Consider the following 23091-nt stretch of genomic DNA (forward strand, 5'->3'; position numbering starts at 1 on the left):
CAGTGAACACCCAGGACTGGTCTCCTTTAGGATGGACTGGTTAGATCTCCTTGCAGTCCAAGGGACTCTCAAGAGTCTTCTCCAACACCACAGTTCAAAAGCATCAATTCTTCGGCACTCAGCCTTCTTCACAGTCCAACTCTCACATCCATACATGACCACTGGAAAAACCATAGCCTTGACTAGACGGACCTTTGTTGGCAAAGTAATGTCTCTGCTTTGAATATGCTGTCTAGGTTGGTCATCACTTTCCTTCCAAGGAGTAAGCGTCTTTTAATTTCATGGCTGCAGTCACCATCTGCAGTGATTTTGGAGCCCCCAAAAATAAAGTCTGACACTGTTTCCACTGTTTCCCCATCTATTTGCCATGAAGTGATGGGACCAGATGACATGATCTTAGTTTTCTGAATGTTGAGCTTTAAGCCAACTTTTTCACTGTCCTCTTTCACTTTCATCAAGAGGCTTTTGAGTTCCTCTTCACTTCTGCTATAAGGGTGGTGTCATCTGCATATCTGAGGTCATTGATATTTCTCCCAGCAATCTTGATTCTAGCTTATGCTTCTTCCAGCCCACCATTTCTCATGATGTACTCTGCATATAAGTTAAATAAGCAGAGTGACAATATACAGTCTTGGCGTACTCCTTTTCCTATTTGGAACCAGTCTGTTATTCCATGTTCAGTTCTAACTGTTGCTTCCTGACCTGCATACAGATTTCTCAAGAGGCAGGTCAGGTGGTCTGATATTCCCATCTCTTTCAGTGTTTTCCACAGTTTAATGTGTTCCACACAGAAATACAATAAGTATACTTTTTTTTCCTCTTTTAAATTTCATGTGTTATTTCTTATTTTTATTTCTGTCTTTACTTCTCTTTGAAGTGTGACCACTCATTTGTATCAGGCCTCATTCTGAGCTTTCTCTGGTGTCTTATGACTTTTGGCTGACTATACTAGTCTTGTCCACTTAGAGCTATTTCAATACTTGGTATGAATACCAAAAGTCTGTGGTTATTTGTTCAGTCCAGTTAGATAAGCTAGCACTTTATGAACTTTCTTTCTGCTAATTATTGGGTGTTCTGTGGAAAAACTAATTGAACCTTTATGATATCTGAAGCCCTGAAGCATTTTAAGGATTTAGTAACTGAACCCTCTCATCCATCTGTCATTTATTGAGCACTTGCTATGTATGTGACAAACATTGTTCTGGGGTGTAATTGTGAGAAAGAGAGACATGGTGTCTGCCTTTTCAGAATTTGTAAGACATAACCATCTCTAACTGCTATGATAATAATAATGGCTAGCATATATTGTGTTGCACATAGAAAAACTCATTTAATCCTTATAACAACCTATGAGATAAATATATTATTATTATCCCATTTTATAGATATAGAAGCTGAGGCAAGAAATGTTACTTTGTTTCAAGTCACACAGCTGGTATGTGGCAAAGATGAAATGCAGGGCTGTTAGTCTGACTCCAAGAATTCCACGTTTATCCACTATACCTATACTGTGCAATTATAACATAATTACGGTATAATTTAAATGGATGATTAAATAGATAGATTCAGTAAGTGTGAGCAGTGATATGATGGAAATGCTTGCCACTATGGGAGCCGAAAATGAATTCGCCCAGTTTGATTAGGGGCAGGGAAAGCTTTTCTCAGAAAGTAAATCTTTATTGAAAGAGCCTTTCTCCCCATCCCTTTTTATCTATTGAAAAGAATTGAAAATAATATTGTAAAATAGCATTAGACAGTGGTTTTCATACAAAGAAATAGCCACATGGTTTAGGAAAAAGCCCTTCTTGGCAGAGTTCTCTGATGATTATGCCATATTTACTGGTTGAGTGAAATAAAATTTTTAAAAGAGCTATGTAAAACATTAGGCAGCAAAAAAAGTTCTTGTATTTTTGAGGAGACAGAGGACTGTAGATCAGTATTGTGTAAATAGCACTAGCTGCTTTGTTTTTTAATCAATTTGTTTATCATTTATGGCTGTGCTGGGTCTTTGTTGCTGCGTGGGCTCATCTCTAGTTGTGGCGTGCAGGGCCTACTCTCTAGTTGTGGTGCTTGGACTTCTCATTGTGGTAGCTTCTCTTGTTGCAGAGCATAGGCTCTGGGGTTCGTGGGCTTTGGTAGTTGTGGTGCATAGGCTCAGTAGTTGTAGCTCCTGGGCTCGAGAGCACAGGCTCAGTAGTTGTGGCACACAGGCTTACTTTGCTCTGTGATATGTAAGATCTTCCCAGATTGGGGATTGAACCCATGTCTGCTACATTAGCTGGTGGATTCTTCACTACTGAGTCAGCAGGGAAGCCCTGTTTTGTTTCTGATAGAACAAAAGATTGGTTTGCTTATGTGCTGTTTAAATTAGTTTAAAAAGGATGGCAGCTTTAATTGATTGTTGTCTTATTGTGGCAAGGATTAAAGTTTCTAAATTCTGTACCATAAATGAACATAGAGAAAAGTGTGAAATATTTTGTAGAATATACTTCATAATATTAAACCTTTTATGAAGTGTTATGCATTCATAGATGGGAGTATTTAAAAATTGGAAATTAAATTATAATTTAGATATTAAATACAGAATGAACAGTTTTTGTAAACTCTGTGTATCAACTGATTTTATCAGTGATTTATCTTTTGAGTGCTTTCCATTTTTATTTTAAGGCAGAAACCGTTTTTTAAGGTGGGTTGGGAAATATTTTTGTGGTTAGTAGCATACTTTGGCCAAAAAGCTACTATGATAGATGATTCTGATAGTTCTGCTTGGTCCCCCATAATGTAATATTTATCATCTCATGTATGAAAATCTCATTTTATTAATGAAATTATTATCTATTTTCCTGGTAAACCATTTTCCAGAATTTAGGATCTTAATTAGGAGCTCCAGGGGGTCAGGTTTGGCCCCCTTTTGTTACCACAGTGATGTTCTATCAGTTAAAAATACGCATCCTGAAAGTTCTGTATTTAATGATCTCACTGGTTTACTTTATATTCCATAATTGAAAAAGAATTCATTGTTCAGTACCATTTGACTGATCTTCTTGGGCTCCATTTTAACAGTTGCTTGTTTGGCTTTTGTTCCTTTCTTGTTACTCCAACCTTTCCCTCTGGGCAATCACCTTCTGCTCATTTTCTCCTGCCCTTTGATGTTCTGGCTATTCTGCTTCCTTCCTTGCTTTTCTATCAATTCCATTCAGCATTATACCTTTTGCCCTTCCTCCTAATAGACATCCATGCTTTTTGTTTAACTATATGTGGTACTTAAGGGGTCTGCTGTTTAAACTCTTGGTTAACCAGCTCATTTCTTTCATTAAAGCTCTGTTTGACATTTATCTTCTACTGAAAACTAAATGCATGAGTACTTAGCTACATGTATAAAAATATTATGTTACTCTAATTGCTTTAGATTTTTATGTTAACTTTGATATTTCCCCCTAATTTTTACTTACCTGGAAACTTAGCATGTTTTAATGTAGTTCTGATTGGTGGGGTTGGGGCGGGGGGAACTCAGCTATCACCTTTGTAGACTTGAATTTTTCCTTTCTATATATGAAAAAGATCTTTATTTCTAGATGGTCTAGATTTTTGCTGCTAGAAGCGTGGTGCATGGATAAGTAAGCATAACTATCACCAGTTGGTTATAAATGCAGAATCAAACTGGAAGAGGAGAGTGAAAAAGCTGGCTTAAAACACAACATTCAAAAAAAGAAGAATATGGCATCTGGTCCCATCACTTCACGGCAGATAGTGGTGGAAACAATGGAAACAGTGACAGACTTTATTTTCTTGGGCTCCAGAATCACTGCAGATGGTGACTGCAGCCATGAAATTAAAAAGACACTTGCTCCTTGGAAGAAAAACTATGACAAGCCTAGACAGTATATTAAAAAGCAGAGACATTACTTTGCTGACAAAGGTCCATCTAGTCAAAGCTATGATTTTTCCAGTAGTCATGTATGGATGTAAGAGTTGGACCATAAAGAAAGCTGAGCGCCAGAGAACTCATGCTTTTGAACTATGGTGTTGGAGAACTCTTGAGAGTCCCTTGAACTGCAAGGAGATCCAGCCAGTCCATCCTAAAGGAAATCAGTCCTAAATATTCACTGGAAGGACTGATGCTGAAGCTGAAACTCCAATACTTTGGCCACCTGATGTGAAGAATTGACTCATTGGAAAAAACCCTGATGCTGAAAAAGATTGAAGGCAAGAGAAGGGGCTGACAGAGGATGAGATGGTTGGATGGCATCATCGACTCTATGGACACGAGGTTGAGCAAGCTCTGAGAGCTGGCAACGGACAGGGAAGCCTGGTGTGCTGCAGTCCATGGGGTGGCAGAGTTGGACACAACTGAGTGACTGAAATGAACTAAACTAGTCAGTGGATATGAACATTGAGGTTTGCAAAGCACTGTTGTAGGTATTACCCAGCTAGTTGACACAGTTAACATGCTGACTGAGAAATACCTATGTTCATTTTCTGGAACCAATCTTATTTAATTGTTTGTAAATTGTTTAAAAGTTATTTTCTGGGTGGGTATCACTTCCACTATGAGGAAGCAATGATAAGAATAGTCTGAAACAGTAGCCAGTCCAAGTTTTTTAAGTAAGGTCCTAGCATACATTCCTGGAGAAGGAAATGGCAACCCACTACAGTATTCTTGCCTGCAGAATTCCATGGACAGAGAAGCCTGGCAGGCTGTAGTCCATGAGGTTGTAGAGTCTAACACAACTGAGTGGCTATCACTTGGCATACATTGATCTAAAACTGACAAACATTTAAAGTCCAGTTTCATTGTTCCATCCTCCATCATCGCTTTGCCTCTATGGATGAAGATTCCTTTCTTCTAGGCTGTGGCTTTTCAAAAATTCTTTGCACTAAGATGAACCTTTGAGGTGTAAAAAAATATATTCAGATTTCTATTTAATTTTTGTCTTATATGAATGAAATTATGACTTACTGAAATTTGAAATGACTTACATCAAATTTCACTATTAACACTATGGTTAATAGTGTATGTTTATGAGTAAACAGATACTGAGGGCCTATATTCAAATCTTGTTTATATGTGATGACACAGGTATAGATCCTCTGTGGTAGAATATGACAATCTCAGATTTTATTAGTGGACTAAGATATAATCTTGTGTAACTTCTGTACTGTTCCCTGCTACATGTGGGTGCACGTGGATAATAGATAGTACTTACTGTTTTTTATTTATGATTGATGGAAAAATAATTGTTGTGTTTTCTGAACATATATTAATATGGTTTAGAGTCTTTGCTTAACTGCAATATATGTGATGTATAAAGTTAATGTGTATAAAAGTCATTTGATGATACCCTGAAACTTAGATTTATTTATATACTTGTACTTTAGAGTTTTAAATTTTTTAAATGTTTTTATTTTTATAGTCATTAAGGGGAAAAGTTTTTTATTATACTTCAAGAATGAAGAGAACTGAAAATATACAAAATTTGTCTTTTATTATCCTTTAACATTGAAATGAAGTGTGAACAGCATGGATGACCTACAAATGCATTTCTTTTCTCATTTTTCAAGAGTAATAGTTACTTAATGATGATAAGCAATATTTCAGTGAGTTTTTTGTAAGCATTATTGTCTTATTTGACTCTATACCTAAGAATGACAGTGGGGGGAGTGGCAGAGGAAAACACTGAGATAAATGTGAGATAGTAGGATGTCACTTAGCACTTCAAGATTGTTGAATTTTGAGCAAAAAAAGTAAACTTCAAGGAGTGACCTTAGCCAGGAGCCATTCTGTTTTGTATATAGCGCCTGCTGCATGTGCTGTGACAGACAGGACTCTGGTTGTGGTTAGCAGAGGACACGTTTGTAGTCATAACCAAGTTGTAAATGTCACCAATATTCTTTTTGAATGCCTATCACATGTGTATCAGTGATTCCAAAGTAGATAAAAATGAAACAAAGATTCATTTGGGAGTTAGCACTCCCAGCAGATTAGTTTTAAACAGAATAGCAGAAGGAGTTGTGACATGCATCTGTAAGCAGTTGTAATGATTTGACAGTTATTTAGCCCTCAATTCCTAGCCCTTTGGTTGAACTGACAGCATCCCTGCAAAGATAGTGAGGCCTGTTTCAGCCCCATTAATGTCTTCTTGAATGTTAGCCTGCAGTCTGGGTAATGATAAATGTTCAGTGATTGATGATTTTATAGTCCCAGGGGATTCTGGGTTGCTTCTGTGAGCCAAGGCAGTGAGTTTTTGTTCTTGTTTGGGCCTCTTGTAAGATTTTCTGATCTTTACTAAAATCACTTTAAGTTGGCAAAAGGGTAGGTACCACCTACTCTTTAAGTAGGGTTCAAAACCTTGTATAGAAAGTATGATTTTGGAGGTGATGCTGTACTTGGTATGTATAAGAATCTGAGAACCAGAACAGTTATTTAATCCACTGAGGTTTTGTAACACTTACTTTATTTGTAAACTTTGGTATCTTTTAGGCTCCTTTGCTTTTAAAAAGCAAGTTTTAAGTTATAAGGATGAATTTAGTAACAGCCATTGTGAAATAATAGCACTAGCTTTATTGTTTTCATGGTGTTTGCAGTTTCATTTTTTAGATTCTTAAGAATTTAAATTAACTATCTTTGTGTTTTCTATTTTACATGGCTCAGTTTGTATAAGAGTATACATAGTTATTATACTAGTATTAAAAGGAATATAAGCAGATCTTCTTTTATTAAATATTTGTTTGCCATTCAGAAAAGGATTCATTTCTAGTATATTGATTTTTGATTATTTTTAACATCTTAAGTAAATCTTATAATTGCCCAAACCTTTATTGATAGGGTGTATGGAAGCAGAGAAAGGAGGATAAATGTTTTTCTAGTTTATTATAACTCATAAGTATACGTTCTTAGTTCATCCATTTAGAATTTTACTTTTGGGCATATAAAGAGATCATAGGGCTAATTTTCTTTAAAATGTATGTAGGAACTTTTTGACTTTAAAATCTTAAAAAGAATAAAAGCAGCACTTCTGTTTAGTTTTTCAAGTAATGAACCAGAAACTTGGTTAGGAATGACCATTTGTAAGTCTGTATATTAATTAGATGAGTGTCATTATGCTCAATTAGCAGGACTGCCAAATAATCTTTTTAATACTCCGGTCTTTTTTTTTTTTTTTTTCCCTCTAGGGTTTTACAGACAGCCCTCATTACAGTGATCACTTGAATGACAGTCGTTTAGGGGCCCACGAAGGCTTGTCCCCAACACCTTTCATGAACTCAAATCTAATGGGTAAGTTGGTAATTCTCTGCAAGTAGTCTTCACAGAGCCTCTTGGATCAGAGACATTTTTTTCATCCCCTTGTCCAGGAAGGACACATAAGTATCTAAAAGAAACTTCCTAAGTTTCTAGGAACATCTGGGCTTTCTTTATTCAGCCAAGTTTGCGGGGCAAGCGTTCAGAAATGTGGGTCCTTCTCTTAGAGCTTTATTGTCATTGCTATCAATAAAGGAAGCAGCAGGGTTTTAACTGTCAGTGTTGGCAGTGTCTGTGGCACTAAGCTTTATATATTTTCTACCTTCTGGGCAGAGAAGCATTTCAGAGACATTTGCTTTTAATTTACTATTTGTCTTAACAGTTGTATTTGTGTGGTAAATAAAAATATGACAGAGTAGTGATTTTAGGCAAATTTTATTCATGTTGGACAATATTTCTTTTGACAGTTTGATAAAAACTTAATAGTACATTTAAATATTGCAGCATTTGTGTTAAGCACTTTGGTTCATATTGGGAATTTAAAATTTTTTCTTTTTCTATAGTAAATTTGCATTTTGAACGACATTAGCCACCGCCTAAAACTGATTATTTTTGGCATAACCTTTAAGGTTAACCATTCTCTGTATCTCCCCCTATTCCCGGCAAACCTGCCCTCCCTTCCTCTCACTCCCTCTGCTCTCTCTTTCTTGTATCAAAGTTTGTAGCTATTCAATCTGAAATGAGAAGCCCTCAATTTTTTCCCCGAGTTTGGATGCCACTCTTTTTTTTAAGTGATACTTTTACCTTTCTGCAGAACCTGATCGAAAAGAATCCGTTTTATGACATTATTTTTTCCATCTTGTTTATGCTGGGTCTAAGCACATTACAAAAGCTTTATTTAATCTGTCTTACTGGTTGTCAGTGGCGTCATGTTAATATGGAAGGTTTGTGTAATTGACATTGATTTCATTACTTATTCTATTTCTTAAGGACATGACCTATATTATGGTTTTAGAATTGTCCTTTTAAGACACAGCCATGCTAATCTAAGTGGATTACCCAAATCCAAAATCCTGGTGGTCGGCAATTTCTTTATAAATGGTTTTATTTTTCTCAGTCTTTGTTTGTTTCCCTTATCCGCCATATAGTATGGTGGAGACAGATTCGGATGTGGATTTTGCCTAAGGCAGTTACCATTTTAAAGCCAGAGTCATTGAGTATGACACAAGGCTAAAATTAGTGGTAAAAATTGTATTCAGAATGACAATTTGTTTCAACCATAAATGAAACTGGGAATCCTAGTATTAAATATATTATCATCTAGGTAAAAATCAGAATTAAATTTTGAACAAAATAATTATCCTTGCATTAGGCTAGGGAAAACTTTCTAATCTTTTAAATTTTTTATTGAACTTGCTATCAAAGTAAAATAGATGTGATACTCCAAATAGTTTCCTTTCCTTTTGTAGTATATCTTTTCCCCAAGTAGTGTTTAATTTATAGTAAGTATGGTAGACCAAACTGTAGGCAGTGTTTTTGTAATTTTACATTGAACTAAGCTTTCTTAATTAAGTGTATAACCGAATTGTGAAAACTCAGAAATTGCCCTTTTTTATATTAATGTTCTTACTTTCATTTTTAGCTTACAGAGCTGACTCTTTAGAATTGCATCATTATTGTAGCTTTGAGCAAAGGTGACTTAAAATTGTGAGGGTACATTTTCATTGTCCATTTTAACTATCTAAGCTTAAAAATGTTAATTTACTTTTAAGAAAGGGGGAATGACCTTGAAAAGGTTAGACAGATAGATTCAAAAGAATTGCAGTGATCTAGGCAATATCTGATTTACTACACTTCCTTCCTTTTATTTTTAGTAAAAATGATCAAATGAGATATCTAACTGTTGAGTCCAAGCAATCTGCATGACAATAGCTAGCTTTGGGAAATGAATGTCCTTTAAATTGCGGAGCAGCTCCAAACAGTAGCAATTAATCCCACTTGGTGTGAGTTGAATTGAACTAATACCCTAGAAGGTGGGTCTGTTGCACTCAGTAGAGTTACAGTGGATAGATGCACTTCGTTAGCCATTTGATCATTTTAGAGGAGTTTTCAGGCTGAAAACCTGCAGTGTTAAAGCAGGACTGAGATGTACATGGCAGTATTAGCAGCATTTGGAACTGTTGATACCTAATCATCATAATAGGTAAAACCTTCAGAGTGATTCTGTGAATGATGAGTGCTGAGAAAGTTACAACTAACTGGAAAGCAGTAACATATTTCATCATTGCTGTCAACATGTAAAAACACCATTTAAGCGAGGGTGGGGGGCAGTGAAATTGTACATCTAGGGAATGTTGTTTTTCGTATTATGTTCAGCCATAATAAGCACATTTGCCTGAAGAAATAGTGGATTGTAAAGTGCTACTATCTTTCATGATGAAGCTCTCAAACACTAATGATTTTGTACATTGCAAAAATGAGAAATTTTTTCTAACAAGGGTTGATAATGATTCAATAACGAACAATTTGCCATAGAAACATGCACTTCTATATTCATTTAGATATTTTGAAGCATTTTACACAGGAAGGAAAGCTATTATGTTGAATCAGTTAGTGTTTCTTTTTAATGAATTCTAGAATTATCCTGTTGATTTGTCAATATGGAAAAGGGCTTCTTTCTTATGTTTCAAGTGAAATAAGTACATCCTTTTGGCATATCACTAAGTAATTAGCATCAAACATTTCTGTATTATAGTAAAACTGCAGAGCAGTGAATTGCAGTAGGATCACCAAACTGTCTTATTTACTTCTAGCCTCTTCCAACTTTGGTCCATTTTTCTACCCTTGGGCCCTTCATTGATTTCATTAATACTTGCTTCCCTTTACCTATTGTTGATTAGATGTATTTTTGGTGATGGTCGGGCCATTTTATTAATTGGACATAGAGACAAATTACTTTATATAATTGCCTCGCTTTGGTTTCCAAGTTACTGTAAACTGCTCTTACCTGTCTATCCCCCATGTCTGTTAAAGCTTTACTTACTTTAGACGCTATGTGCATGTGTTGTCAATGGTAAACTTAAGATCATACCCTCTGTTTTTCTTTTTTCTGACACTTTTTGTGTTCCTTTCTGAGGCCTGTTTTGCCTCTAGAGATGCTTGGTTAGTATGTTTATCTCTTAAAAACCGGAAACAACATACGGTAGTATAGAAAAAGTACAGGACTGAGAGTTAAAAGATCTGGATTGTAATTCATATCTTGAAAAATAACCTTTATCTTCCAGATAAGGTTTTGCTGGATAGTCTAAAAAGTTTCTGTAGCTCTAGAATTTTTTTATTTCTATAACCTTATGTAATATATTTTATTCAACTCTGGAAAAGGCTACAACTAGAATTATAATTGGTTTTGTGCAAATGATAAAACTAAGGTGCAAGAAAATTGTGTTTTTTTCTCTGAGGACATTGAGTCAGTAAGTGGCAAAACAAAACCCATGTCCTCTGACTCCTAATCAAGTATTCTTTCCATTAGGCACATTAGGCATATAAAGTATTAGTTCTTTCTATGTAATGCCTTCAGGGTTTTACTAGCTCAGCATTTTCTTGAACTATAAGTATGGAGACACAGCTTTTGAGAGGTAATAATGAAGAAAAGTTCCATAGTGACATAACTTTGAGAAGCAATATATCACATGTCCCCTCTTAGAGATTCAGATTGTACTTTGAAATATTAAAGACACTGGGGAAAACCGGGGTAGCTTATTTGTGTTCAGCCCGTCACATTCCAGATTCAGATGATGCACAGAAGTCTTTTAAAATAAAAAAGCATCATTACCCTGTGGGGAACTAGTTTTCCATGGAGGACACACTGGGTCATATTTGTAGCTTGTGTTAGAGGTGTGTGTGCATGCATGCACAGTTGCGTCTGACTCTCCGACCCCGCGGACTGTAGCCTGCCAGCCTCCTCTGTCCATGTGATGATCCCAGCAAGAATACTGGAATGGGTTGCCATTTCTGATAATGCAGTAGATGTGGGTTCAATTCCTGGGTCAGGAAGATCCCCTGGAAAAGGAAGTGGTAACCCACTCTGGTATCCTTGCCTGGAAAATCTGACAGACAAAGGAGCCTAGTGGACTACAGTCCATGGGGTCGCAAAGAGTTGGACGTGACTGAGCACTACTGCAGTGGGTAGCCGTTCCTTTCTCCAGAGGATCTTCCCGACCCAGGGATTGAATCCAGGTCTCCTGCCTTGCAGGCAGGTTTCTTTACTGTCAGCCACCAGGGAAGCCCTGTTATAGGTTACCTTATCCTTAGTGGCTTGGGATGTTTTCTTTCAATGCATATATGCACTTTATTTCTAACTACTCTGTTCCAGAAATAATTTCTTTTCATGCCCCTACCCTGCATCCTCAGTCTGAAAAGCAGCCTCTTTTCATAGTTAAAATGACTTAATAGCAGTTCTTTCTGAAACCATTCCTGTAACCTGAGATGAGCTAATGGTTTCCTTTTTGCCCAGTCTGCTGCTGCTGCTAAGTTGCTTCAGTTGTGTCTGACTCTGTGTGACCCCATAGACTGCAGCCCACCAGGCTCCACCATCCCTGGGGTCTTCCAGGCAAGAACACTGGAGTGGGTTGCCATTGCCTTCTCCAATGCATGAAAGTGAAAAGTCAAAGTGAAGTCGCTCAGTCGTGTCCAACTCTTAGCGACCCCATGGACTGCAGCCTACCAGGCTCCTCCGTCCATGGGATTTTCCAGGCAAGAGTACTGGAGTGGGTTGCCATTGTCTTCTCCTTTTGCCCAGTGTAGGAGAGACCAAACTAGTACCTGATCTTGAAAAAGGTTTCAGAGTTTCAAGGGTACTCCTGTGTAGACGCAGGTCCCTTTTACCTATGAGTAATTAGTCCCGGAGTGATGTATATAAGAGAAATAAATAATTGCTGAAAAGAGATGTCAAGATTTCAGAGGATAGAGGGGGAAATATTTGATTAGGACTTTATTTTGAAAGCAAAAACTTCAATTAGAAAATAATACTAATAAAGCAAAATTTATATTATCCACTATATTTTAAGTGAGCAAAGAATTAATTGTTGAACTTTTTAGTGTATTTTTTTACTTCAGAAAAATTTTATGGTAATATAGAAAATGTCTTTTACTTCACATTTGAATCTTGTTAATTTTCTCTTCAGTTATTAACTGACTCTTAATTCATTTGTCTTAATCCATCAGTGGCTTTTGTGTTTATTTAAAGGATTCTTTGGGCTTCCCTTGTGGCTCAGCTGGTAAAGAATCCACCTGCAATGTGGGAGATCTGGGTTCTATCACTGGGTTGGAAAGATCCCCTGGAGAAGGGAAAGGCCACTCACTCCAGTATTCTGGCCTGCAAAATTCCCTGGATTATACAGTCCATGGGGTCGTACTTGATGGAATTTTCAGTCTTTTGCATGGTTTTCGGCTTTCAGTGAATTTCTTTTGTATTTTGCTTTGTACTTCTGGGTCAGGAAGATCCCCTGGAGGAGGGCATGGCAACCCACTCCAGTATTCTTGCCTGGAGAATCCCATGGACAGAGGAGCCTGGGAGGCTACAGTCCATGGGTTCTCAGAGTCAACACTACTGAGCAATTAACACTTTCACTTTCACTTTTCATGGGTTATTTAGCAAAAAATTGACCAACAATGCCATTGACTCATATCTCACTGGTATTTTTTTCTAAGTTATCTGTCTTTAGTGAATATTTTCATCAGGCCACAACTCAGAGTTGGCTCAACTCTGCACCCTTGCAAAATGGTATCTCTACTGACTTATATAAAGATGATCACATTTATTTTTAATTATTTACCCAGTTCATTTGTTCATCATCACTTGTGTGTATGTGCTCTGTGGTCAACAGTAATCTTCAGTAATCTGCACAATTTCATAGTGGATCAGTGGCATAGATTTGTTAAATGATTCTTCCTTGAATCTTCCTGTTGTTTTTGTCTGATTCTCAACGAGTGAATATGAATTCTGAGGATATTCTGAGTTCTGTTTTTAGTGTGGTAGGTGAAAGAGGCTATGGCTGCTTGGTTACTGGAGAACAAAAGCATTATACTTTTTTATTAAGGAACTTTTGTAAACCTGACAGTCTTCCTTGATGTGTATAATCTCAGAACCACACGATGGCACACATGAGTATTTGCGACACTGTTTTGATTAGGAAAAGTCCTAGAGCAGCAGCATCAGACTGTGTCTTCAATGTGGTAATGCTTCAGATTCACTGCTTATGGTTATAATAATATCTATATCATTTACTATAGGTTTTCTTGAGTATTTTGTTAAAAATAAATGCTAACTAAGTATTAACTAAAATTCTCATAGAATATTTGCTCTGGAATGGATCTTACAGGTCATCTAGCTCAACGGTTCTCAATTGGGAGTGTTGAAAGATATGAGATTGTCGTAAGGACTGGGAGTAGGGAAGAGGTATGCCTGGTACTCCTTATACCTTGAAAATTCTGGTAGTTTTCAAAGTGAAGGCTTAGTCCTACGTTGGTTAGTGGTCACCGTGTTTATGGAAGCTCTAATTAGCTACCAGATGAAAGTAAATTTTTAAAAAATTTGAAAGCATATCCTGAATTGCTTTGGTTTCAGTTACAGAAATGTTAATCGTTTGAGGTACTAATGGTAGTTATCATTCAGTTGAGTAGTTGTAACAGTTGTACTGTGTTACTGCTACTTAGTAAGCCTCACATTTTAGTTAAAGTCCCTCAAAAAATTGCTTAATTTTAGTGTCCACTATTTTTGTTATCACCTTCACATCTCAGGTTATTTCTTTTTTTCTTAAAAAATTCAGATTTTGCTTTTCATAGCTCATGTTTTCTATGACTTCCAGGTTGAATTTGTTTTGGTAGTGTTGTTAACTTGGAATTTTAGGTTTTCAAGAGTAGCAGTATTTGCTGTTCTACAGCAGTATTTGCTGTATGGGGGAGCTTTCTTGTATATATTACTATATTTTCAGTAAATACTGTCCTCTTAAAAATATTTTTTGGCTAGTGGCATATGCATAGTGTAGTGTGGTGAAGTATGTAACAATCATTCTTAAGTTGCATACTTGTTTTTCACTTTGAGAATACCTCTGGAGAGTTGTCAGACTCCCCAGATTATATGAAATTTCTAGGGAGTCACAATTAAATGGGAGTAGAGTTCAAGGCCACTTCATAGCAAATTAAATCAATTAGTTTTATTTATAGTTATAAATTTTATTTATTTCTATTACATATTTTTCTATACTGATCCCTGAGATCAGTGGTTAGCAAACTTTTTTTTTTTTTTTCAAGAAGACATATAATAAATAGTGTTTACAGCCCAGAAGGCAAAATCAGTCATACTATATAGGTACTTATATAAACATTTAAAAGTGTGAAAAACTATTTTTAGCTCATGAGCTGCAAAAATAACAGTTGGTAGCCTGGATTTTCTCTGCTGGCTGTAGTTTGCCAATCTTGTTCTAAATAATTTAACCAAAAAAATAAATAAATAAACAGCAACACTGTTAATTTTTTGATAAGATAATAAATCATATACTTGAAATTGTGTGGAATGAACCAGGATTGTTTTGGGGTTTTTTTGTGTGTTTTTGTTTTTTAATATCAGACATGGTGATTGGTGGTTGTGGTGGTGGTAAATTATCTATAAAATTCCAGGGCTTCATTGCCTCGATCCAGAATGGTAAGTTACTCATTAGGTGAGTTGTTTTCCTGTTGTTTTGTCTTCAAATGTGATATTAAAAGTTGCTTTTTAAGGCAAATGTCAGATTTCCTTATCTGAAACCTTGTTACTCCCTTATTTTTCTATACTTCTGGAAATTTTAAAAAATCTGTTTCTCAAAGTAGTAGTATGAAAATGTAGCTGTAGTGAATTGAACCTACCACATTAGGAGAGGAAAAAGGAAAAATTAGGCAGTTTGGTGATGTGGCAGTGAGGCTGCTCTTCAGAGAGAAATCTTCAGAGAATCGCTGTGGAGAAAGGTCTGTAGAAAGAACCCCTGATGACAGGATAAGGTGAGAATGGCACAGTCATCAGAATAGTACTGTTGCCTTAGTGAGAATCTGCACTCCCAACTGGGGGACATCCCCAAAGATGTATGCAATAAAAAGATTACCACATTCTCTAGCTTGTATATCAAGATTTTTTGTAAATTATGTATTTTTGTTACAGTTTATAGAATATATAAGATATATTAAAAAAAAGGTTTGATCCCTGGGTCGGAAAGATCCCCTGGAAAAGGAAATGACAATCCACTCTTGCCTGGAGAATTCCATGGACAGAGGAGCCTGGCGGGCTACTGTCCATGGGGTTACAAAGAGTTGAACACAACGGAGTGACTAACATGACAACATAAAATATATATTTAAAATTTTTCATATACAGGGCTTAATGTTTTGTGTTTGAGAAGATTTCTGACTTGATATCCTATTCATATTCAATTTAAGGCTCTCTTTTACCTGAAAGATTTAAGAAAATGTGGTGTTCTATTATGTGGTCATTTTTATAAATGTTTCTCAGGTTTACATGACATGAAATATGGTTACACCAATGAATCTCATCTACTTTTTATTTTTCTTTCATACATACTAATGGTTTCAAGGAATTTAAATTGTGCCATCCTTTAATGACAAGATTAAGTGCAGAGTGTTTTTACTCTTGGTGTGTATATGTGCACGTGCATGCATACATGCACATCTGGATATTTAGACAAGATAGATAGGAGCACATTAAACATAAACTTTTGTTTTAATTATTTTACAGTAAGATTTCAATCAGATGTCTTCTGAAAAAATTGTAAGTATTATCTTTAGGTATTTTACAAAGTTACTAGAAAACATCTTCAAGTACAGACATAGTAGCAGGTATCTGCTTGTAATTTACTTTTCCTTAGAGTTATTGGAGGGATATATGTATACATACAGTCCTAATTTGAATGTCATAATGTGTATCCTCTGTTTCTGTTTACATCTTTTTAAAAAATCTGTCTCTGACCTCTTTGGTCACACTTGCTATACTGAACAGTTTCAGGACATTGCAGCTCATCTGAACTTCCCAGCTGTTTTCTTCATACAGTGTGCTTTTAACTTTTCAGTTTATCATGATCACTTAGAAAACAGTACCCCAGATATACTTATGAAAATTAATTTTCACTAAAAAATACGTTGTGGCTCTACATATCTCCACCACTAAGGAATTTAACCTAAGAATGTAAAGAAAAATGTTCATTGGGAATTTAAAATGATACAGCCATTCTAGAAGACTCTTTGACAGTTAATTCATCATATAACTAAAATGCAGTTACCATACAACTCAGCAGTTGCACTCATCCCAGAGAAATGAAAATTTCAGTTCCCATAAAAATTTGAACATGAAAGTTCATAGCACTTTCATTCATAATAGCCAAAACTGGAAACAGTCCAAATGTCTCTCACTCAGTAGATGGTTAAGCAAACTGTGGTATACTTGTACCATGGAATACTATTCAGCAATAATAAGGAATGAATTCTTAATCAGTATAATAATTGAGATTGATCTTGAGTGAGTTAGGCTGAGTGGGAAAAAAAAAACCACTCTCAAAAGCTTACATACTGTTTGATTCCATCTTTATCAAAGATGTCACCTTCTATATCAGTTCAGTTCAATTCAGTCGTGTCTGACTGCGACCCCATGGACTGCAGCATGCCAGGCCTCCCTGTCCATCACCAACTCCTGTTTACTCAAACTCATGTCCGTTGAGTCACTGATACTGCACTTGAAATGGCAGACTTACAGAATTAAGAACAAATTGTTGCCAGAGGTTAGGGAGACAGGAGGATGTGACTATAAAGGGCATCAGGAGGGATCTTTGTGCTGATGGAACTGTTCTGTATCATGATATGGTGATGAATATCTGAACCTTCATCTGTGGTGAAATTATATAGAACCAACTACATTTGTGTGCACACATAGATTTTTTAAAAATTGGGGAAATCTGAACAAGATCAGTAGATTGTAGCAATGTTTGTATCCTGGTTGTGATACTAAAAGATAAAGGAAAATATGTGAAAGGGGACCCAAGATCTCTCCATTATTTCTTACACCTGCGTGTAAAGCTATAGTTACCTCAAGAAAGAAGTTTTAACTTTACTGTTTGGGACTTCCCTGGTGGTCCAATGGTTAAGATTTCACCTTCCAGTACAGAGGGTGCAGGTTCGATCCCTAGTCAGGGATCTAAGATCTCACATGCCTCAGGGCCAAAAAAACAAAACATAAGATCCCCTGCGGAAGGCAATGGCTACCCACTCCAGTATTCTTGCCTGAAGAACTCTATGGACAGAGGAGCCCGATGGGCTATAGTCCATGGAGTCGCAGAGTCCAACATGACTGAGCAACTAATACTTCATTTCAAACAAACAGCAGAAGCAATACTGTAACAAATTCAGTAAACTTTTTAAAAATGGTCCACATTCAAAAAATCTTTTAAAAAATATGTATACAAATAGCTGAATATATAAATAAATTAATTGAAGGAAATTAAAAATTATAGGAGAGTATGTTAGGAAATACAGGAGGGAAGAGAATGGTCAGGGATGTGCAGAGATTATTTTTTTTGAAACATTTACAATGGAAATTTAGATCAAAACAGTCACCCTTGTGGCCTATCACTGAAAATTAATGTATTTCTAAGGCTGGAATGTCTCTTGAACTTTTATTTTTAGGAAACTGTACAGCTCTCATAGGTGACATTAGCAAGTAAAGACAATCATCAACATTTGTTCTTCACTTCGTTTGCACAGCACTATTATACCTTTGAGCAAGAGGGAGTGGGAAACATCAATGGCCAGAAGCCATATGTGTGTTCTTGAGGACGTCAGCAACTTGGGAATAATTAGGAAGCAAGGTAATCTGTATCTTAGAATTGTATATTTACTTAGAAAAATATTAGCAAAAGGGCTTGGGGTGAAGGAAGGTAGCATCCATAGAAGAAAAATATTAGAAAGTCAGAAAGGTAGTGATAAACTTCACCCAGAGCTGATCCTTGACACCTTTCCCAAAGAGGCAAAGTAGAAAGATGCAACAGATTTTGTGACTCGAGCTATCCTCACTTTTTATGTTAGTCAGAAATGAGGTTCAAGGATTGAGTACCATTTATAATCTCAATTAGATGAGAAAAACTCCCTCCTCTCTTCTAAAATGCTAATCCTATTTAGGAAACTCTTCTGCAGTTTTCACTTTTTTTCACAAGTCACAGGAAGTTGGCTCCACAGGAGGAGTTTGAGAATCTAGGAGACGCTATTCTGGTGATCCCTGGGGTTAGATATTTTAGATAAACAACTCCTTGGAGGAAGTTCTGGCCTAGAGTCTCTTGTGGTAAATGTAGGAGAGAACTGGGGAGGGTTCTTAGAAATGAAGTTGATTAAAAAAAAAAACAAAAGTAGAATTAGTAGGCTAATTCTAACTTCTCCTTGGATTTTTAAAGATTTTACATAATTTGTCAAATTGTTTTCTAAGCTTTTATAGAAGTCTTATTTTAAATATTTGTACAAAGAGCCAATAATAAATTTTCCAAAACTCACCTCTGTGTTGTCAAAATTTGTCATTTGTGAAAAACAAAGGCTATATTTGTGGATCTTTTAAAATCATAATAAAATATAGTGTACTATACATCAAGATTTTTTTTTAATATTTAAAAAATGATTAGTATTAGAAATGTGGTTGAGTCCTCGAAAACATATTTTTTTGTATGTGTGAAAGCTCAGGTAGAAACAAACCACCCTTACTTAAAAAGAGGTTTAAGATGAAGTAGCTAAATCTCAAGTTTCCCTTTTTTGCTTCATTGTGTCAGTTAATCTTGCTCTGGGTTGTATTTATCTACTGTGAAGTCCACTGATGCATGCAAAACTGAGCAGAGTGCAATTTTTCCCAGTGGGTCTTCTTTCTTTGGGCATTTGTATCTGTGCTTCAGTGTGTGGGGTCAGCTGGGGAAAGCTAGAAGGGCTAAGATGTCAGCTATTGTAAAGGTACTAAGATCATTTCTTAGGAAGGGAATGGGACATCTGATCTTTTAAAAAATATATTTCTTATTTCCTGTGAAGCAGTTGGAAGTTTATACAGTAGTGATGTTTGTTAATATTGTAAACAGGATAGTCTGTTAAGTCCTGTGCTATTTAAAGGATAATTCTGTAATTATTTGTAGTTAACTTAGGCTTTTCTATAAGAATATTAGAATTTTTTTCTCATCTTAACATCAATTATTATAACTTATATTTAGTTAATTTGAGCCTGTGGCCTAGGTTAACTGCTAATTAAACTAGTTCATATTATTTACTTTAACCTAATGTCATATATAGTGTTTTTAATTTTACATGTTATTGTATGTTATTGACATTACACTTATACTGAAGTCAACCATTAGGAATCCCAACTCAAAGCAAGTTTACATGTAAAGTATCTAGAAAGCATTACTTTGTGAAGGAACATAATTAGAGAAGTTGTTAATGGCCACCAAGCCGTATATAATGGATTAAATAATAATTTGATTCAGTATCCACATGGTCCTGGTATTTGTAATGAGAAAAAAATGGAGATAATTTAGTGTCATAGGAAATCTGACTGAGGAAATTTGGGGAAAAGTCAAAATAACTTCTAAAATACCCAGCAAATTGTAAAGCTGTAGCTTTCTCAGCTTGCATACTCAAGGCAACATAACAGTATATAATATATCTGATTAGTGTCATAATGGGTAGCCTTGAAAGATAATGATTCTAAGGGTCAGTAAAGCACGTGATAGGAAAGATTTAATTAACATGATCAATCAAGGTTCAAAGAAACTTGAGACTTTGTGTTCATCTGATTGTTTAGATTTTATTTTACAGAATTCTGTTTTAAAACATTTTAAGAGTACCATAGTCAGGAGAAACGACCGTGCTTTAGCCTTTAAAGCCCTGATAGAATAGAGTAATATCACAAATAGTGCGAAACTATAAGACACTGAATCTTGGCTTGTGCTAACAGCTCTCATCTAATGTGTATGACATTTTTGCTTTTAATACAGAATCTAAGCAAGTGCTTATACACTTGAGAAACTGGAGCCATCTTTCTGTAATGCCCATTACTTATTTCCTCTATGACTAGGCTGTTAGGAATTTGCTTGAAAGTTTGTTTATTTTTAATTGGGGAAAATTAGACTTTTGAATACAAGAAAGAAAAAAAATGCAAGTGTAGTAATGCAGTCAGCTACCTTCTTTCCAGTTCCACAGATCCTTTAATTTGAGAAGCTTAGTCTGTGTTTATAGGCTATTTGGGCTGGGCCAGATAGAATGAATGCATTGGCTGTTGAAAGCTAAAAATGGACCTGATTCATGTCAAAAAGTAAAGAAACTGAGATGTTTAAAATTAAGGTACTTGGAAGCCTTGCCTTCAGAATATTCTTAACATTTACTGAGTTGTTAAGTGAAAAGGAAAAAGAGTTGATTGTGATAGAAGGAGATTCATATCTCAGCGTGTGGGTTACTAGGCTAAAAATTGTAGACAGAAATGTATATTTTCAGTGACTGAAAACACATTAATATCCTGTCCCAGATGCAGTATGTTTGGTGTTAGTACCATTCGTAGGACACTAAGGTGAAGGCATATTTGAATATCTTCCCTTTTCTGGCTTGTTATGATCCTGTTCGCCTTTTTTTTTTTTTTTTTAAGATGGAGCTCACCTGTGGCAGAGCTGGCTGGGCCTGAATTGAGTTTACCTCTGGTTGGCTTCTATGTCTCCGTGAACAGAGGCATGGAACAGCTGAATCCCAGGGAGTTTCAGGCCAAATTCTATTAAATCATATTACCCACAACTTTTCTTAGAGATTTGTTGCAGGCATAAAAAAGAAATTTTGGGTTCACTAGGGATAGTGGCACTTGCTTATCCTCCTTAAGACCTAAAAGAGAGAGTAATTCAAACCGAGGCCCTTGGTATACTGGGTTTGAGTGAAGATGACACAGAGAGACTTCATTAGCAGACCTTGATAAAATTTCATAGTTTGCCTATATGGCATAGAGGAGTTTTTAGGTTTGCTTTATGTATCTTGAAAAGATGAAGGTGAAAGTATTAGTTGCTCAGTCTTGTCTGACTCTTTGTGACCCCATGGACTGTAGCCCACCAGTAGTGGGCTATAGTCCATGGGATTTTCCAGGCAAGAATACTGAAGTGGATTGCCATTCCCTTCTCCAAGGGATCTTCCCAACCCAACCCAGGAATCGAACCCACGTCTCCTGTATTGCAGGCAGATTCTTTACTGTCTGAGCCGCCAAGGAAGTCCTTATAAGTGGGGAGAGGGCCAAACGAGAGGGGTTATCAAAAGCAGCATAGGAACAAGAAGCTAACTCCTCTACTTCTTTTAGATAGCATTAAAAAAAAAATTAAAAACCTTCCGCTTGATCACAAGAATATTTCTGGAGGGTATGGTTTATATTTATATTTTCTATAATGTGCTTCAGAGGAAGGAATATCCTCTGCTCCTTCTTAAATCTTGGGAAGGTGGAATTGAGAGTTGCTCTGGAAATTTTTCAGTTCCGAAGCATGAGCCTGCTCACAGCTGAAGGTTCTAGCTACCTCAATTTGAGGGAGCCCTAGGTCTGGGACTATCCTCCATGCCAAACTGGCCCTATGACCTGATTTCACTTGAATTTCCAGGTGATTTGAATTTTTAGTGACCTGACACCAGAGTGCAAAGGAGCCAAGCCTCAAGTAGCTTTTTCAGGGATTGGCCCTGGGTTAGCTGTGCCAGAAGGTAGATCACTGTTTTGGCAGATTAATTGGAGGTGGGAAGTAATTCACTTGGAATGCCCTTAAGGAGCTCTGCTAACTGTGAGTGATTGTGCCTGGCCAGGCTGCAACTTGATCTCAACAACTGTTCAGATTCAGAGGAGCTTCTGTAAAGCAGCTTTAGTGTTCTTTTGGAATGTAGCAGTTGAGTTGCCATCCTTTCAGTAAGACCTAGGTGGCCTTGATTTTCTATGGAAAAACCAATGGGCAGGCAGTTCATTTTAATGAAACTGGTTTGGTACAGCACAAATTCTGATTGTTTTCCCATAAGAGTTTTAATATACCACATGTATATATTTCGTTGAGTGCCTTCTAAGTGTTAAACACTGTGCTTGTGAGTGTGAGAAATAGCATGATGAAAAAGACAGCATTATCTGCAAAAGAACTATTCTGGACTCAGACTTTGTATTTAACAAGTTAATGATGCATATGGTGGGTCTGCCCTGGTGGCTCAAACAGTAAAGAATCCTCCTGCAATGCAGGAGACCTGGGTTTGATCCCTGGGTTGGGAAGATCCCCTGGAGAAGGGAATGGCAGCCCACTTCAGTATTCTTGCCTGGAGGATCCCGTGGTCATAGGAGCCTGGCAGGCTACAGTCCATGGGGTCACAAACGGTCAGATACAACTAAGCAACTTCTCACTTTTCACTTTCATTTGATACATATAAAATAGAATATTGTCTAGACATTAAGCCCAAGATCAAGCTGTGAGAACATAGTTCATTTGATTTAATTGGGAAGAGAAAAGTAAAATTCAGATTAATTTATTTAAATATAATTTTCACTTTGAATATTTTTTTTAAGTTTTTAATTGTAAATTTCTCATTTTCATGACAAGAAGCTGTTATAGATCTTTCCACAACATTATCCTTTGTGCACTACCTTTAGGACCTGTTTTGAAAATATTTAGAACATTGGACATTGGATTATATTGGAAGAAGGTATGACTAATAAAAATGACTCAAAGGAGCAAGTCTGTAGACAGATTCTTAGGAAAGACTGGTCTATTTTTGCCTAAATTTTAATTTTGTCTCAGTGC

General features: G+C 36.3%; 1 protein-coding gene across 7 annotated transcripts in view; it reads left to right on the plus strand.

The window, feature by feature from the left end:
• The window catches only part of TCF12 (transcription factor 12), a 396425-nt gene that overhangs the window by 182324 nt on the left and 191010 nt on the right, over positions 1–23091 (plus strand). For all 7 annotated transcript variants that reach the window (XM_070377972.1, XM_070377970.1, XM_070377974.1 and 4 more), the window contains one exon: positions 7174–7276. In XM_070377972.1, coding sequence (XP_070234073.1) covers positions 7174–7276 — 103 coding nt within the window. The remainder of the gene's footprint in view (positions 1–7173; positions 7277–23091) is intronic.

This window comes from Bos mutus, chromosome 10, assembly GCF_027580195.1.
Source record: "Bos mutus isolate GX-2022 chromosome 10, NWIPB_WYAK_1.1, whole genome shotgun sequence".
NCBI classification, from domain to species: Eukaryota; Metazoa; Chordata; class Mammalia; order Artiodactyla; family Bovidae; genus Bos; species Bos mutus.